Source organism: Lepisma saccharinum, chromosome 1 (assembly GCF_977018435.1).
Source record: "Lepisma saccharinum chromosome 1, izLepSacc3.1, whole genome shotgun sequence".
Classification (NCBI taxonomy): Eukaryota; Metazoa; Arthropoda; class Insecta; order Zygentoma; family Lepismatidae; genus Lepisma; species Lepisma saccharinum.
Genome location: NC_139229.1, coordinates 195,624,203 through 195,642,839, shown reverse-complemented (window position 1 = coordinate 195,642,839; position 18,637 = coordinate 195,624,203). Strand labels below are relative to the sequence as shown.

The window sequence follows — 18,637 nt, the reverse complement described above, 5'->3', positions numbered from 1 at the left end:
GCGTGGTTAGTGATGGTCTTACGATCCAGACACCGAATGTTCCGGGTTCGAGTCCCACCCGGACGTTTGTCAATTTCTTAATCGTCAGAAATCCCTTCACAATCTAAGACATAACACTTTATCAAAACTTCATTCCCCTCCCCTCCACCTCAAATTTAATACTCAAATCTTCCCAACAAAATTTCCATGCCAATTTTAGACTTCCTGTTGATATTGCTCCCTCCAAAAAAAGCAATCTAAGACGTAATAGTAATACACAAGAGTTGGGATTTCCTGCCCCCCAAAATAATTATCAATCCCGCTACCTGAAAATACCACTAACTTCATTAATCGCCCACCATAATTACCCTATCAATGTAAGGCCTAATATGTAAGAGTTGGATATCGCCCCCCCCCCCCCACCAATATTACTTATAACCCGTAACAATTCCCCTGACAATCTACAAATTACTATTTGTATAACAGCAATGGCTAATTGATAACGTAATTAAACTTGTTCCTGTTTACTCAGTCAAATTTTCATCACAGTCTGCGCCATAATGCCTCTCCCCCTGGTCACCCCTGATTTAGAACTGTGACAACGTGATAGGTGTAATGTAACTAACAGTTAAGTGTTAGGAATGGGTGCATGTGTGCTGCGCATTTGAATTTCATGTGAATCATATCTGTCAATAATGTGAATATTAATATTATAGAATATAATATAATGGTGCAGGTGTGTGAAAAAGTAACCATGAGCACCAAGGTATCAATAAGAAACAATTGGAAACATAAGTTGCATACGGAGATGTGTGTAATTAGTTTTGTTCTGGGATGTAGCAAAGAACATCGGTTAAACCGTGCAGGTTTTCAATACTGTGTCCACCCGCCGTTGGATTCAAGCACTGCATCTAGTCGACGAGGCAAGGATTTCACGAGCAGATGTTTGGTCTTCTCCTTAAACTCTCCCAAACATCAAACACGTGAGCCAGTAGAGCTTTCATTGTTCTCAGCTGTCTAGGTTCCCACTCTCTCACCATTAATGCCCAAATGTTTTCGATTGGGAGACTTTGCTGGCCAACCTACTCTTGAAATTCCTGGGTGCTGATTAAACCAGGTGGTGTTCGCTTTCGATGTATGGATGCTGCTGTTGTCTTGATCGAAAGTCACGTGCGAAATCTCATTTTCAGGGTGTCTCTCTCGCACGCTGGGAAGCATGTGGTTTTCCAGCACTGCGACGTATTCCTGCGAATTCATTCTCGAGGACACTTCCACCAATCCATCTACAACCTTGGTGACAATGAAGTTCGACCAGAAAGGAATACGTGATTAAATGCATAGAGGCATAGGCGGTGGAATGGGTGACCCGCAGAAGTGACGCATGTGTGTAAGAGGATGCGTGTGAGCAGGCAAGAATCGTGATCCCAGCATGTTGCACCCAAGGTCACCTAAAGAACGAAAACGGGGAACTATTCGCGTGACATTGAACTTCGACCAGGCACCAGACCCATACGGAAAATTCCAGATAGTGGCGCATTCGAAGGAAGCATGACGTCACGGACACGATAAGGGAGTCCGCCGTATATAAGCACGTGCTGTGCACTGAGGAACAGCAGTGCATCATCACCATGGCCAGGGGCAAACCTATTGACAACGCCGTGAGGAGAAGAGTGGTGGAGTTGCAACGGGATGGACTCAGTGAATGGGAAATAGGGCGCCAACTGAACTTACCCAAGTCAACCGTCCACTGCATCATCAAACACCACCAAAATACGGGTACTACAGAGCCAGGTAAGGCCCCCGGTCGAAAACGCCTGCTGAGCGTGCGTGACCTACGGATATTTAGGTGCTATATCCAGACCAACAATCATGTTTCTGTGGCCGAATTACGACTGTGGACTCAAGAACGCTTTCACATTGAAGTGTCAACCAGAACCATTCGCCGTTACCTACAGCGATGCGGTTACCGAGTGTACAAGGCGAAACGTAAACCCTTCCTTTCCATGTTGAACAAAGGCAATCGACTACGGTGGGCACGAATGTACCGGGGATGGACATTTCGGCAGTGGAACAGGGTTTTGTGGACGGACGAATCCATTTTCAATGTTGTGTACGGGAAAATACGGAAAACAGTCATTTGTCGGAAGGAGGAACAGAATGAAGCAAAATGTTATGCACGTCGGGTACAGAAACCTGCGTCAGTGATGGTATGGGGATGCATGACGGCATCTGGGGTTGGCCCACTACACGTCTGTGAGGGCATTGTGAATGCACACGCCTATACACGCATACTGGAGCGGCATCTTCCCACGGTGCGAAGGCACCTGTTCCACAGGCGGCGTCTCATCTTTCAACACGACAATGCCAGGCCTCATACAGCGTGGCTGACAAGAGAATGGTTGACTCGCCATCACGTGCGAACTCTGCCATGGCCACCAACGAGTCCCGACCTCTCGCCCATTGAGAATGTGTGGCGTGTTCTTAAGCGACGTGGGCAACAGAGGGGACCCACGACAGTGGCTGCTCTTATCGCGTGCCTGCAGGAGGAATGGCACCGCATAGATGTGGAATACCTTGAACGACTCGTCCGCAGCATGCCCCGACGCATTGCCACAGTTATTCGCCGACAGGGCGGCGTCACACCATGGTAAACAGGATCCCCTCTAACAGTGGTCGAACTTCAATGTCACGTGTAGATGGACGAAAATGTTTTATTTTGTGTGGACACCATACATTGCTGCGTTGCAGCGGAAATTTATGTTTTCCTTTGTTCCATGTAGCCTGCTGAATAAAATATGTTGAGCATATGCATGTGTTCTCCTTCTTTCACAACGCACTCCTATATTTGTGACTGGTTGAACTTCATTGTCACTAAGGTTGTACTTCAGGCGAATTGATCCATCCCCACACCGCCACGGATATCCTGCCACTCCTAGCATGGGTAGAAATGTTCTCGGGGGCCGTAGCAAGTGTTGTTGCGCCTCCAAACATAAACCTGACCATTTTCGTCAAACGAAAATACTTTCTCGTCGCTCAAAATTACGTTCTGCCAAAATTCTTGAGGAGCTGGTAAATATTGTAAAGCAAAACTGAACCGTGCTTCCTGATGGAAATGCATCGTTTGCCGCTCGACGGTGCCAAACTGTTGCAGCATGGCACTCCAGTTTCAACTCTTTGCGAATCTTCGTTGCAGCCATGAAGGGGTTGCCCTCGCTCATCTCAATGATGCCTGCATCTTCTTCCCTGGTTGTCTTCCTCGGCTGGCCTTTGTTGGGTCTTGACTTCATTCCTTGGTTCCCTTCTTCCTCGTAACACCGAATCCAACGCCAGACGCATGAATTGTCCACACAAAGGGTCGTAGCAATCTGTAGTGCAGCAGATCCGCCGCACAAGAACATGCGGGACTATCTTCTCTCTTGTAAATTCGGAAGTGTAAGGCATGATGAAATTATATCGTGAAGGAACATTCGGACCGAAGGAATATGCTGCACGTGGCACATGCCTCTTGAAAACACCTTATCATTGGTGCATGTAAAGTTTCACGCCCATTCCGCTGCAGAAATTTTCATTTTATTGGTTCCGTTGCAAGTGACATGCTCAAGGATGCAAGTAAAACTGCTGCAGGATCTCGAACGAGGCACCCACTGGGGCTCGAAATAAAGCCAAACCGTGGTGGCAAAAGGCAACCGTGAAGTTACTGCATCTGAGACTTGCGTCAAGCAGGGCCTGCGTGGTGTGTGCAAAGAAACTCACGTTTGCTTTAGGAAATAAGGATACTATTGAATCAATGCAATATAAAAGAGTATATACCGTAAAATATACATTATTATTGACTCGTGCATTCCCTGAAAAAATGCATTGTTTTCTCTCACATTTCTGCCCGCAATGAATATAAATGTATAATCTATTAAATTAAGCAGGTCCATGCAGATTTAAAAATATTGATAATATGATTCAATTGAATTGTTGTTTTTTAAGTCCACTTTGTGCACAGAAAGGCTAATTGGGACTGGACCTACAGTTTACAGTGGGTTCCAAACCACTATATGCCCCACATGGTATCGAACCCGGGACCCCTTGATTAAAAGGTGACGACTCTACGACTGCGCCATCGGGGAGGCCCTAGTCCTCTTACGGAGATAATTCGTTCGGAGCTATAGAAATGCCCTATTAAAACAATTGGGGAATAATATTTTCAATGTGGATATTCTTTGGAAAATATGTATCTAACAACATTTTACCTAAATAGTGGGGACGTGCGGTGAGAGATAGGGACGGAGTTGGAAGAGAGACAGAGAGAGGGAAAGCACACAATTTTCTGTTCAGTGCGAACCTTTGGGATTGCTTTTACCTAGCGCACCAAAAACACAATACGTATAACCCAAATACAACCCAAACCTTCAATGGCGAAATTGTGAGTCAATCACTCAACTGGAATAAAAAGTACGGATTTAAATCTAGGAGGCCAGAAGATAGTTATTGCGCTACCATGTGTCAAAAAAATCCACTTTGCCCGCGAGAATTGTCATGCCTGAGTGACATGTAGTTTACGTTAGTTGTGAGAGTTGCTTCAATTCCATTGCCTGCCAAGAATAATGATAGCTTTGAAAGCATAAAATACAGAAATGTGCATGTTTGGCGAGCTATGAGAAAAGCAGATCCTTGTTTTTTCTTTTCAAAATGTACTAATTTTATGTCAACTTTTACATATAGCCAATGGCGACAGAGGATGAATGATGCTTCAGGGAAATTGATGAAGATTGAAGAAACAACGAAAAGGAAAAACTCATTATCAGAGGCTAGGACCCAAGAACCCTGGCTACGCAGCATGTTATGATATTTAAGAATATCACGGATTGCTGTTAAATCCTTTCCTAGATATTTGTAATGAATGAACCCCCGACCCCGCTAAGAAAAAAAGAAAGACTACAGGATGTGAAACATTCACAATGTAATTGCATTGCTTTACATCGCTCTTGGCTGTATTCCAAATGTAGTAGAATAAGTTGGATTTTTTTTTTTTTGTGCCAAGGTATAAGTGTATTTGAGCGCAAGGGCTACCTATTTCATCATTTATAAAGAGTTAACTTCCTCGTTACACTAGCACCCGGCACAAATGCATCAATTTCTATTTCGGTTATTTTACATCACTCTTCTGCCTCTTGAGTTAATCGCGATAATACAGATGAATTATCAATTTATAAAATTGTGACGGGACAAACTCAGTGATACATTCATGCCTGACCAGAGTTTGAATCTGGAACATATGACCTCGCTTCGCTAGAAAGGCTGGCAGAAATGTATCGGAAAAGTGTAGGAGCACCAAGAACCGGTTTCACCCAGCACAGACGATGAAATCATTTACAGCGACTCGCTGTGGCAGTGTTGCTCGTCACCCCCTCCCCCTCACTCGCAGATAGCCTAGCCTTCTCAGCACCCCACCTGCTGATGGAAGAGTGGAATCACAAGCAAAACAACCTGCGCAGACCCACGACTCCTGTGCACCATACTCCCGCGAGGAGGGGCGGGGGAGAGTGGACCATGCTTCCTTATGGCCCGAGCTGAAGGGAAGAAGGGAGATCTGCGCGGGTACTTTTCGTCCCAATGATTTTTTTCGTTGTGGTCGATCTATACTTTTCGTTTCAGGCATATTCCGACTGGAAGGTTTCTGGCACCCCTCCACCCCCCCCCTTTCCCACCATGGTTAATAAATGAGACCCTTGCACTTTCAAAACCCTTATCGCAAGAAAAAGCTGGCATCAATTTTACATCACCATACAATATGATTTACACGGGAAACATTTCCTAACATATTTTCTTGATTCGGACTAAGGGCAAATTAAAAATAGTCAAAGAATTAAATTACTGAAAATATGGAAAAGCGCGATACCGAAATCTGTAATGAGTGCGAAGGGAAAATCGAGAAAAGGAGAAAAAAAAAAAGTATAAAAGTATTCGAATAACCAGATTAAGAGAGAAAGTTATCACGGCTCAAACAATGCAAATGAAAAAAAAAAACGGGAATACGAATTGAAATATACGACAATTGGAAGTAGGATGAAGGAAGCAAATTTTAATAAACGTGGAAAGAAAACATAATGAAAGGAGCGCTGGTTCGATTCGCGACGGAAGCTCATATTTGTTGTTCAAATCCCACTCTACACTGTATGTCCAGATGCATTTACACTTAAAACAAACTTCGTGGAACTTTTTCCAAATCAGATGTCGCCAAAAATTTAAAAACAAAAAGAATAACTCTGAAGGAAAAATGCCGAAAGCATTATTGCAAAATGAAAAAAAAAATTCTTCACATATTCGTTTGGAAGTGGTAAAAGAATAATAAAACACTCAAGCATAAATGTTAATAACACTTGTTATTATTACCTGAGACATTCTCAAAATAAACTTCTTGTCCGTAAAAATCAAATCAAGAGGAAAGCAAGATCTCCACCCGGTCGCGTGAATCTGTGGCTAGATGCAAGAGTTGGAAACAGTATGCTTCTCGCGAGCTGCTATTCCTGGCGAAACTAGATGATATAAAATTCCAGGTTGCATAACCGTAAGGGGGGGGGGGCGTTTCATTCGATTTCCTGTGTACTTTCCCTACTAGATGATGATCACTTTCCAGGGCAAAATAATTCCTAAAAATGCTTACCAATAAGGGTTTAAATGTGAATCTGCCTAGTGGCTGTTGTTAAAAATGAATGAATCTTAAATGGTGCTTAAATAAAGACCATTCTGTTCTATTCTACCTGTATATTGACAACCATACAGAAGTACCTTTTCTCCTGGGTACAACCAATCACTATTCATATAAAAGAAATTCTGCGGCAGTTCTCGAATTGGAAATTCCTAGTGGGTGGATGCTTGGTTGAGTTTCAGGATATATGGGTGATGCTTATGAAAATTATGCTAGCCAGGGAATGCTTTTATTAAAATTTCTTGACTGGGTGCAGGTAGGACAGCATTCCTCCACGTTCCTCTGCACTTTGAGCACTGCATATTGGTTAGTTTTGTTACTTCATTTCCTTATACATAATAACACTGGGTGGATGTAGGCGTTAGTGGGTATGAGTTGAATTTGTGGTTACAGTATGGAAGCAACACAGCAATGGCATGCAAAATTTTGTATTTGCATTTTCTTATTTTGCTTCAGTTTTCTGCCACTTTTTAGCCACTCACAACAACGAGAATGCAATGGTACTTAGTTGAAGTTGGTTCAGATTCAACTTAGCCGTGATTAGCCCACCTGTAAATGAATTTGACTGACTGACTGACTGACTTAAAAAACAAAAAAAAAAACTGATTTTTAAGAAAAAATAACATCATTCAAGTCGCATGCATGTGCACACATGCACCTGCACATATATTTCTTTTACATGCTTTTAGAAAACTCAAAAAACTCTGATATAAGTATGTAACTAACTAACAAACTAACTAACTAACTCTCTAGCCTTCTTAAACCCGAAGGTTCATGGCTGCAGCAACACAGGCCTTCCATCTGTCCCTATCTTGAGCAAGATCTATATACTCTTTTCCATCCCTACCGATTTCCTTTAGGTCCATCTCAACGTTATCCCTCCATCTTCGTCTTGGCCTTCCTACAGGTTTCCCAACAAGAATCCTGTAAACTCATCTTTCCTCTCCCATTCGTGCCACATTGCCTGCCCACCTAAGTCTTCTTGATTTAATTATTTTAATAATATCCGGACATGAATACAAATTATGTAGTTCTAAATTATGTAACCTTCTCCACTCACCTGTCTCCTCATCCCTTTTAGGTCCAAATATTTCCCTAAGGATCTTATTTTCAAATACTCTCAATTTATGTTCCTCTTTCAATGTAAGGGACCAAGTTTCATACCCATATAATACTACAGGCAAAATTACTGTTTTGTATATTTTAACTTTTAGTTTCTTAGATATTAAACTAGAAGACAAAAGTTTATGAAGAGAGAAGTAACATGCATTTCCTGAATTAAGCCTACTTTTTATTTCCTCTTTAATATAATTTTCATTTGTTAATATTACTCCTAAGTATTTGAATTTGAAAACTGGTTCAAATGAGTTGTTATCAATAATTAGATTTTGATTATTGTCTAACACTAGGCTTACCATATTTTTTTTGGTCCAACCCAGGACATATTTGCGATCAACTTGTTACTGCTGAATTTCAGTTTTTTTTTTACAAAAATAAATTGAAATGACTTAAAAGGCCTTAACATTTTATTGGAACATTAAACTATAAATTGTACAAAAAAATATTAACATTATTTTCTAAAATCAATCAATTAATTTTGAAATGTTTAATTGAATAATACATTTTCTGATGTTTAGGAAGCCTCTCTGTTCTAGGTAGCATTATCTGTTAGTTGACTCAGTTGTATTTTTCACTAGACATGCCTTTTTTCAGAAATGGCTTGTTTGTTTTAATAACATCATAAAATTCACAACATGAAAGTTCTGAATTAATTTGAACTTTCAGCAGATGTTTAACAGTGGATACTAGAAGTCTACCACTTTCTGCAGACCAAATATTCCCCATAATTGAAAATACTCTCTCAACTGGAGCAGATGTTTCAGGCAATGACGTAGCAAACTCAACCATTTTAGAAATGTTGTTATGTGAAATATCAGTCTTTTGAAACACCTTAAAAATTGTTTGCCACTTCTCTTCAATAGTATCTGGTTCTTTTTCAGAACTTGAACCACAAACTACCTTTTGGTTTTGAATTACCTTGTTCATCAAATAGGTCATCAATATTTACGGCATCTTTTACAATTGCATTAATAACTTGTGCACAGAGGTATAATCGATCCTTGCCGGTCATAAATTTTGGTCGTGAATATTCTATACCAGTAGCTATTTTCATGTTCAGATTCTCAAAATCCCGGACATTTTGCAATCCCGGACATCACCCTGGACAGCTCTAAAAAACCAGGACTGTCCGGGCTAATCCCGGACGTATGGTAAGCCTACCTAACACTTGGTTTCGGCCTGTAAGCATATATTTAGTTTTCTCTTTGTTAACTTCCAAACCTATCTCTTTAGCAGTTTTGAAAAATATTTTAGCATTATTCTTAATTGTATTTATATCATTCCCTAATAAGTCTACATCATCTGCATATGCTAACAACTGAGTCACCATTTAATTTTAGTCATTCGTTAGTTTCTTTTACCTTCCTAACAGCATATTCTAAGGCAAAATTAAAGAGCAATGGAGATAATGCATCTCCTTGTTTTAACCCATCATGAATTGTAAATTTGTCAGACACATTAGTACCCACACGAATTTTACTTTCTGTTTCACTGGTGCATACTTTTATCATACTAACAAGCTTCTTAGGTATTCCAAACTCTACTAATATATTATATAATTTATCTATTTTGACCAAATCATATGCTTTTTTGAAATCAATGAATAGCTGATGGACATTTTGATTATATTCCCACTTTTTGTCAAGTGTCTGTCTGATGTGAAAAATTTGATCTGTAGTTGATCTGTTACGTTTAAATCCACATTGATAATCACCTATAATTTCATTAGCATATGGGGTTAGTCTTGTTAAAAGAATGTTAGATAATATTTAATATGTTGTTGAGAGTAGAGAAATTCCACGGTAATTATTGCAGTTCATTTTATCACCTTTTTTAAACACAGGAACAATTATGGATTCTTTCCACTGTTGGGGGATTTCTTCTTTATTCCATATTAAACAAATTAATTTATGAATTTATAATATAAGTATCGTCTTATTTATTGTTGAATGTATTGAGGTGTAGATATATGTGTATGACTATCTTCCAAATGATTTTAAATGACTTGTGAAAAGTCATTTCATTGCCATAGTTAAAAACTTTCTAGTATCTACGTGGGGGTGGATCCAAAAGAAACTGGAATTGCTCTCTGGTGGGAAGGCCATTGTAGTACATGCTTCCACCGCTAAATGCTTTCTGCATCAGTCTGCTGACCGGCGTTGTCAAGTGAGTCGTGGTGCCACGTAGTAAATTTTTTTTGTTAAGCACCTCTCGCTTGTTCATAGATTTTTGTAATGGCTGAAAAGTTTGAACAACGTGCGGCTGTGAAATTCTGTTTTCTGTTAGGGAAAACATAAGGAGAAACAGTTGTAATCCTTGAGACAGCTTACTAGGAAGCTGCTCTGGGGAAAACACAAGTTCACGAGTGGTTTTCCCGCTTCAGGAATGGTGATTGTCATGTGCAGTCCAACCTCGATCAGGGCTACATGTCAAGTCAGTGTTGATTTCTTTTCGTGATAGAAATGTCATTGTTTACGCCGAATTCATTCCTAATGGTCAATTTGTTAACGAGGCATTTTACCCACAAGTTCTGAAACCTTTGCACGGTGCACTGAGACGAAAACGCTCCGAGTTGTGGCAAAGTTGGAAGTGGTGGCTTCACCATGACGGCGTGCCAGCACACAAAGCCTTGGGTGTGAAATTTTTTTAAACTAAAAACAGCATGACCCAACTTATCCACCTGTCATATTCACCCAATTTTGCTCTGTGCAACTTCTTTTTATTCCCCTGAATGAAAAGTCCTCAAAGGAAAACGTTTTACAGATGTGGAAGAGTTGAAGAAAAAAACGACTGAGGCATTAAAAGGCATCAATGTGCAACAGCAGGGTGGCTACTCACTGGGAATTCCTTGAATTCCTGGAATTCTGTGGGAATTATTGGGTCAGGGAATTCTGCGTGACTTCTACGTGAATGTTTCGCCGTAGACGTGAAAAATTGCAACTATTATTAATTCAAGTCCTATTGAATTTATACATACTTATAAATGCTCTGAGGCAAGTTTTTCACAGTTAGCTTTTATTTTTATCAAGGAAGGAAAATAATGCTGGGGGGAAATAAAACAGAATTCTCTCAATCCGTTAGCTTTGTTACTGTCTTTTGCAGAACAGTCTATCTGACAGACGAAAGATTATTGCAAGATAAGAGAAGTTCTTGTACAATTAACAAATTTTCGTAGATTAGTATATCACGTAACATCCGTCACTTGCATTTGAAGATGTATTTCGAGTCTGAATATGTGGAATTGGAAATGTAAACTCCGTACTTTAAATTAAATATTGTAAAGTTATGTACCGTTTAATTGAATTGATTTAGAATTTTTGGATACATTGGAATCACATAGACCCTTTATATTGTTAATATACTATTTGTGTGTGCATATGTGTTAATGGTGAGATTCATAATACGTTGATGTAGAGAAAACATCTGCTTGCATACCCTTGAATTTTTGGAAAGTTCACCTTGAAAACCGGGAATTATACTTGAATTTTATTATGGTCCTAGAGTGGTCAAAAGAACAGTTTCAGGACTCCTTCGAAAAGTGGAAAACATGTTTAGACCCCTGCATTGCATCAGACAGATAGTACTTTAAGGGGATTAAATTTGTAACACCGAAAAATAAATACACAATTTTTTATTACAAAATTATGGTTTCTTTTGTGTCCCCCCACGTATTTTTCACATTTCACCTTTTTTAATTAAACAATAATGTTTACATGTATATTATTGTGCTGCGTATAGTACTGGGTATAAAATATTTTTGTTAATTCCATTTTGTTCAATTATTTTCTTTTTATGTGTTGATTTTGATGTCTCTCCTTATAGATTGTTTCGTTATGGGTTGCCGATTGGTGCTAATTCTGGATGATCTCCTGTGGGTGTTAACTGACTCTCAGCTAAAGGCAGCATTGCATTTTATTGACTCTCTTACTGGGTTAGTGCAGAAATCTACAGAATCTACACGTAAAGTAAAGGCAGCTAGAAAGCTGGAGGTGAGTTCACTTATATTTGCAGATAATTTTCATTTATATATTTAAAAGAAAAGAAATAAGAACCTTTTTCACAACAAATTTAATGACTTGCCGCACAGTATTTGTCCTGATCTACTGATTTGTTTTTTGTTCATATTTATGTAGTCCTCTGATTCCAGCAAAAGTATTTGGCTGTAGCTCTTTTCCTTTAAATTTTATTCTCCCATCTTTAAACTAAACTTGATCAATCTAATGGTTGGGCAAATCTTGCTATATGGTCATTTGACTGTCTTTTACTCATATATCTTTATTCTGTGGAAATAATTTTTCGCCAGTGTCATTAACAAGAAATTTTTGTTTTCATATTTATAGCACCTTTTCTGAATAAATTTTTGCATTTTAATTCGGGCTGAGCGAATATGTATCAGTATTAGAAAGTTTCGAAATTTATTTACCGATACGAGCTGATACTTTTCCAGAATTTTGGTCTTTCACAAGCTCTGCAAAAATACCTCATGACACTTTCAGGGAGTTGAATTTTCCTGGAAATTATGCAAAATTCGAAGTTTCTTTTTATTCTACACCAGTTTTGTCTGAAAAACTTAATTTTGTGATAACGTAACATCTAGTTTAATATTTTGATATAATTCTTGAATATTTTAAAGGAAAAATCTTGGTAAATTGATGCATATATTTGGAGTGGAATACTTGCAAGCAAATGTTAATCAATATCTTTAATAACTTTTAATTATCACAATTTTCAAGTATCTGTATCATTATCGGTTCAATGTCGTATTGGTTCAGCACTAATTGTAATACTTTCTTTTGATGAAATTATTGATATTTTGTGTTTAAGTTCGTAGCAAATTGTAACTGAACCTAATCTGTTCTTGATTTAATTAATCCATCTAATTTATCAAATTTTAAGGAGATCACATTGAAGTGACAAGCAACATGCAGGATTTCACATGGCAATGGCATCCAAGTGGCATGTCACTTGAAAACAAACCATAAGAAGCAGATGCAACCTTTTACACTGGAAGAGCTGTACAGCACTGCACATTACCTGTTACTTGGATATCTCTCATGTTAGGCTGTTTGTTCTATGATGATTATTTGTCCCCCATACATGGTGAATGCTTTTCCACACTGGACGGAAAAATAGCTAGTTAGTATGCAGTTTGTGGTGAAATGTCAGTTACCACTTGATGTAGCATGTCACTGGCTACCGTGGTGTAAAATCTGCCTTAATTGACATAGTAATTTAGCATTTAATCTTTTGAGCAAAATTTGTTGTTATGGTATCACATTAGCATTCTTCAGCTAAAATAGGTAGACCTAATCTTTCTATTACCCAAGTTTCTTTGTGATTAATTACCTCTGGAATAATTTAATACTCAACGAACACTATAATTCTTTCAGTATTAACCACAAAATCTTGAATTTAGCTTGATTTTGTCTTTAGCAGTGGTATGAGTTAGTTTGGATGAACTTGTGTGTAATATTTTTTTCTTTTTTTCTTTAAAGCTGTTGCCTGAATATCAAGCACAACTCTCACAGCAAGCCAGAGCCAGAGAACCGCAGAGAAGTGCATTGTCTCGGATATTTACCAGATATGATGTTGTTGAAACATCGTATCATTTCCTGTCAGAGAACCTTGACTTGCATCTATGTGATGATCCTGGTGGTAAGGTTTTTATGTCTCTGTTAAATGATAAAATGTTAGTTAATTTACCTATATTTACCCAAGTTAAACAACCATTTTAAGGCAAAACATATTGGCCATGTTAACTTGTTGTTATTCAGGGAAATGTTTCAACACAGTGTATTGAGTATTCTGTACTCTTAAATAACCCACACACCTGGATTTGAAGGTAGAAAATTAGGGAAACAAGTTGGCACCTTGACCAATCTTGTACTTTGCAGCAGAAATTTTCAGCCAGAAATGGTAAGTTACATCCTGCATTTTACAACCATCGTCACACAATAATATTTCTTTTTCTTTTTTATTAACTGTAGTGCCAGATGGAATTAAAAACAATGCGAGGCTAATCTCCCTTGCCCATTTGCGATGGAAGATAAAAATGTTTATTCTCAAATTTATCACATCATGTTGAACGTATAAGATTTCATCCGTGCAAATGCATCAGGCGAAGTCTCTTCTCAAGTTGTCTCTGCTTCTTGTTGCCCTCATTCTTCTGTATGCTCTTTTTGCATGGAGAAATATACCTTCAGTTTTCACATTTCTGCATATAATTTAAACCTGAATTATCACTTCTTTGACATAATGACATACTTGCAAGTTTCATGTGGAGAGATGTTTTTCTTCTGTTTACTTGGGCATTAGAATTGTTGGAAATCAGTTGAAGGTGATAGCTATTGTCACCAGGTGCAGATCCAAGGGGAGGGTGGTGATAGGATTTTGGATATATTACTATAATTAACATTTTTGAAGACTCAAATGTTCTGTCTTTTAACACCAAGATTAACCTGTTGGAGAATATTCTTTAAAGTTTGATTCAAGTCTACTTTATGCTCAAGATAGGGTAAATTTGGATCCGAACGACTGTGCAATATGGCTCAAAAGGGAATTGAACCTGTGACCTCTTGATAGAATAGGTTTTTGTTTTCTTTCTTTATTTACTTTATTCCTTATATCTGATCGTTCAGTTTGCTGTAGCAATAGGAGCAATTATAATAACATATAATAGTTACCATCTATTTCAACCCTGGACCCTAATCTATAAAGCATTTCCTGTTTAGAGTATAATATCTGGTTTATATAAAACAGTAACAGTGCAAGTGGAAGTTAGAATTGATTCTCAGTTAAGTGAGGTACCTGACTGAAATTCACCCTTCCCAACTGTAACTTCTGGATCTGTCACTGATTGTGGGACATGATAATAACACTTTCTCATAGAGTCTAATTATCCTGGAAATTATGCAATTTCCCATTCATTTTGCACCAATATTGTGTGAAGGTATTTTAATTGGATTTAATTCTTGAATATTTTCAAGCAAAACTGGTAAATGTATGCTTGTAATTGGAGTAGAATACTCACTCACTAATATTAATCATATTTTGAACAACTTTTTATTGTTACAATTTTCAGGCATCGATATCTGTAGGGTTGTGCGGGATTCTGAAAAGTCGGGACCGGGATTGGGAAAAAATTTCGCATCCCGATCCCAACTTCGGGAAATGAATTCCCGACTTTTCAGGATCCCGAGCAGTCGGGAAATACCGAATGGTCATTTTTAAAAGTCGTTAATTCTCGACGTTTTCTGCATTGTAAATGTCTAGAACTTATCAAAAATTGTTCGTTTTTGTACCAGAAAAGCGAAAACAATCACTTAAAGTGAAAATGACGTGTAGAATTCGAGATTTTCAGAGCTTTGGGGAATTTTGAACATTTCCATCAGGAAATTGCAAATTTTTCCCATCCCGACCCAAATAATTCTCTCTCCCACACCCCTAGATATCTGTATAGGTGGAAATCTGAAAGTATATTGGTATGGGTATTTGTTCAAAGTGTTATTACCTCAGTCCTAAGAATAACCATGAACATAACAAACATCATACAGTGTGATACAGAACTGTGTCAATTAAACCAGAGCACTTATTTTTTATGAATTTTTTTCACTTCATACACATATTGTATGTGGAAATGGGGCAGAATAAATTTACCGATTATTTTATTAATCCGGCATATCTATAAATATCTTATAATTTAGTGCAATATTCTGCCATTTTGTTATAATTTTTATGGATATAAACATACATTCTCCATGCTCTACTTTTCTTAAGAGTAAATCTATAGAGATCAGCTCTTTTGCATTGCAGTCATCTGCTAACATACACTTATTAAGGAGGTTAATGAACCATTTAGATTCTTCAAGGACGACTTGGAATTTTATATTGGATTGGTAGAATATCTGCTGTCGCTATCTTTCAAATTTTATATCAGTACTTGATCGGTATCAGCCAGTATTTCATATCAGCCCATTCCTAGGATATATATATTCCATTTTTTACATTTTATTTCTTTCCAACAGTATGCACCATTACAGGAGCTTAGTTTTCTCGATGGCATAGTGGTAATGTAATTGCCTTGAAATCTTTATCACATTACCAGTATGCCATTAGGGAAGCCTATAATATTATAAGTGTTACCTGTTCATCACTTGATTGCATCACAAGAGCTAACTTTTTTTTTTCAGATGGTAGATCTAGTCATCCGGAATTGAAAGATGGTGGAGCTTTCCAGATTTCTCTGAAGCATTTTCAAGTAGATTACTACCCATATCACTTAGCAATAGGAGACAGAAAGCACTGGCCAAAATACAAGGAAGGCATTCATTGCCAATGGCTGGAGCAGTCCTTGTCTTCCTTTCGTTCAATGTTCATGGACTTAATTGACAGTGGGAAATCTCATACCCCTCTGTCTCGAGCTACACCTCATTCGCAGACATCTGACAGCAAAAAGGCTCAAAATGAAAGTGGAGCTGCAGGGAAACCATCCACTACATCACAAGCATCAAGCAGTCAGCAGGTATAGTAATAGTGTGACAAAGGGGCATGAGCACCACAATTCAATTGTATCTAAGGATATCCATTTGGCGGGTTCATGGAGAGGTGGTTAGCACAGCATGCTATGAACCTAAGGGTCCCAGGTTCAAATCCCAACCTGGGCATGGGTGTTTTTTGTGATTGTCTCTTCATCAATTTTATCATATCATCACTCATCCTCATCTTTCCGATTAGCCAGAAGTGGCAGAGAAGCAAAGAAAAATAAACAAAACCAATCAGTCGGGGAGGAGAGGTAATCTATTTCAATCAACTCACTATTCATTTTCCTGAACAGTTCTTGGATCATGATATATTTCGCTACCTGTCTGACAGCTTTGTCAGGCATGTACAGGTAATGGACAAAATAATATGAACACCAATGCAATTGCAGAAAACTTGTATTAGTAGGGGGTTGGGCCCCCCCTTGCCTGAATGACAGCTTGTATCCTACGTGGGATAGACAAAGGTCCTGTACAGTGTGAACTGGAATACGTAGCCACTCCTCGCACAAAACAGTCTCAAGTTCCGAAAGTGTCATTGGAGGTGGAAACCGATTACGCACTTTGGCCTCCAAAATACCCCACAAAGGCTCAATGATGTTAAGATCAGGGGACTGTGGACACCAGCTGAGATGCTCATCACTGTTCTCATCAAACCATGCATCAACGCACCTAGCAGTGTGAATAGGGGCGTTATCATCTTGGAAGATGGGGCATGTATCGGGAAACAAAGTCTGAACCATGGGATGGAGGTGGTCAGCCAGGATGGTGCAGTACTTCTCTGCGTTGATTCTCCCACGCAGGACGACAAGTGGGCCAACACCATTCCAAGATATAGCCCCCCGAACCATCACAGACCCCCCACCATGTTTCACGGTAGGCACTAAGCAGTCAATATCAAATGCTTCAGCAGGAGTTCTCCACACATAAACACGTCCTGTTTTCTGAAATAATGTGAAAGACGATTCGTCTGACCATATCACATGTTCCCATTGCTGCTGTGTCCAATTCTTGTGCTCTTGGCACCACCTTCTTCGTGTCGCTGCATTACTTGGAGTCACCAACGGTTTGGGGATGTCAACTCTGCCATGAATGTTCACAGAATGCAGCTCCCTTTGAATGGTTTTCGTTGATACAGGGTCCTGGAGGTGATTGTTCATCTCTGCGGTTATCTGGGACAGTGTTGTCTTGTGCTTTCGAGTCACTATTCGCTTCAACACACGTCGATCCCTGTTGGATAACTTTGTTTTTCGCCCACTATTCTCCTTTGCAGACGTTGTCTTTCCATGTTGTCTGTAGGCTGTCAGAACAGTTGACACTGTGCTCCGTGCTACACCAACAAGTGTAGCTGTTTTTGTCACAGATGCTCCAGCCAGGCAGGCTCCTATGATCATGCCTCTTTTGAAGTCTGAAAGGTCGGACATACCTGCATTTGACGGATAGCTGACTGCTCGAATGCAACTCTCAAACCAGCTTCTGATAGACTGATATGTTTGCTTTCATCGCCACTAGATGGTTGAAATCTCTGCTGAGTGTTGTTCCTTTTCCACGATGGCGTATATAGGCCTTTGCAAACCAAGGTGTTCATATTATTTTGTCCATTACCTGTACTTGTCATTGAAGACTATCATAATTTTAAAACTGCACAGAAAGATGAATAGTGAGTTTATTTGAATAGATTACCATAATTTAAATTACAAATAAGAACTCTTTTAACTGTGAGTGTGAACTTATTTATCTTTCAGCTATGATAAAACTGTACCTTCATCTATCTATTTGCTGGTGACTGAACAGATTAATTGGCACTCTGTTAGTATTGGTTGATATATTCATATTTGTATTTTTGTAAAATCATCAATAATTTGAAGTCTAGGCCTATTGACAATTCTTAATCCCAATTTTTATGAGGGAAAGGGTAGGGCAAAGAAGTATAATTTTTTTTTTTTGCCTGTGCTCAAAGCCTAGGGAAAGCAGCATTATCAGACTAAAGCATGCTTCTTCCACTCATCTACTTGACACAGACTCTAGCATTCACAATTATTGTGACATGAAGAATAAATAAAGCAAAACCTGTGTTGAGCTGATGTCAATACTTATCACTATCAGTGTTGGCTGTTGCCAGTGGTGTCGCAATTGGAAAGTATCTGTTGAATTTTATTACCAATACACACCTATATTTTTCCAACATTTTGATATTTTGTGTGGTTCTAAAAAATGCTTTGTCACTTCTGCGGAGTCAAATTATCATGAAAGCTAAATTCGCATTTATTTTGCACTAGTATTGTGTGGAAAAAATGTTTTG

The 18,637-nt window shown here is 38.7% G+C and overlaps 1 protein-coding gene across 4 annotated transcripts in view; it reads left to right on the top strand.

The window, feature by feature from the left end:
- Positions 1 to 18,637, top strand: part of LOC145978039 (bridge-like lipid transfer protein family member 3B) — a 79,527-nt gene that overhangs the window by 20,784 nt on the left and 40,106 nt on the right. For all 4 annotated transcript variants that reach the window (XM_083110463.1, XM_083110455.1, XM_083110447.1 and 1 more), the window contains exons 5-7: positions 11,621 to 11,787; positions 13,294 to 13,453; positions 15,988 to 16,319. In XM_083110463.1, the coding sequence (XP_082966589.1) occupies positions 11,621 to 11,787; positions 13,294 to 13,453; positions 15,988 to 16,319 (659 nt within the window). The remainder of the gene's footprint in view (positions 1 to 11,620; positions 11,788 to 13,293; positions 13,454 to 15,987; positions 16,320 to 18,637) is intronic.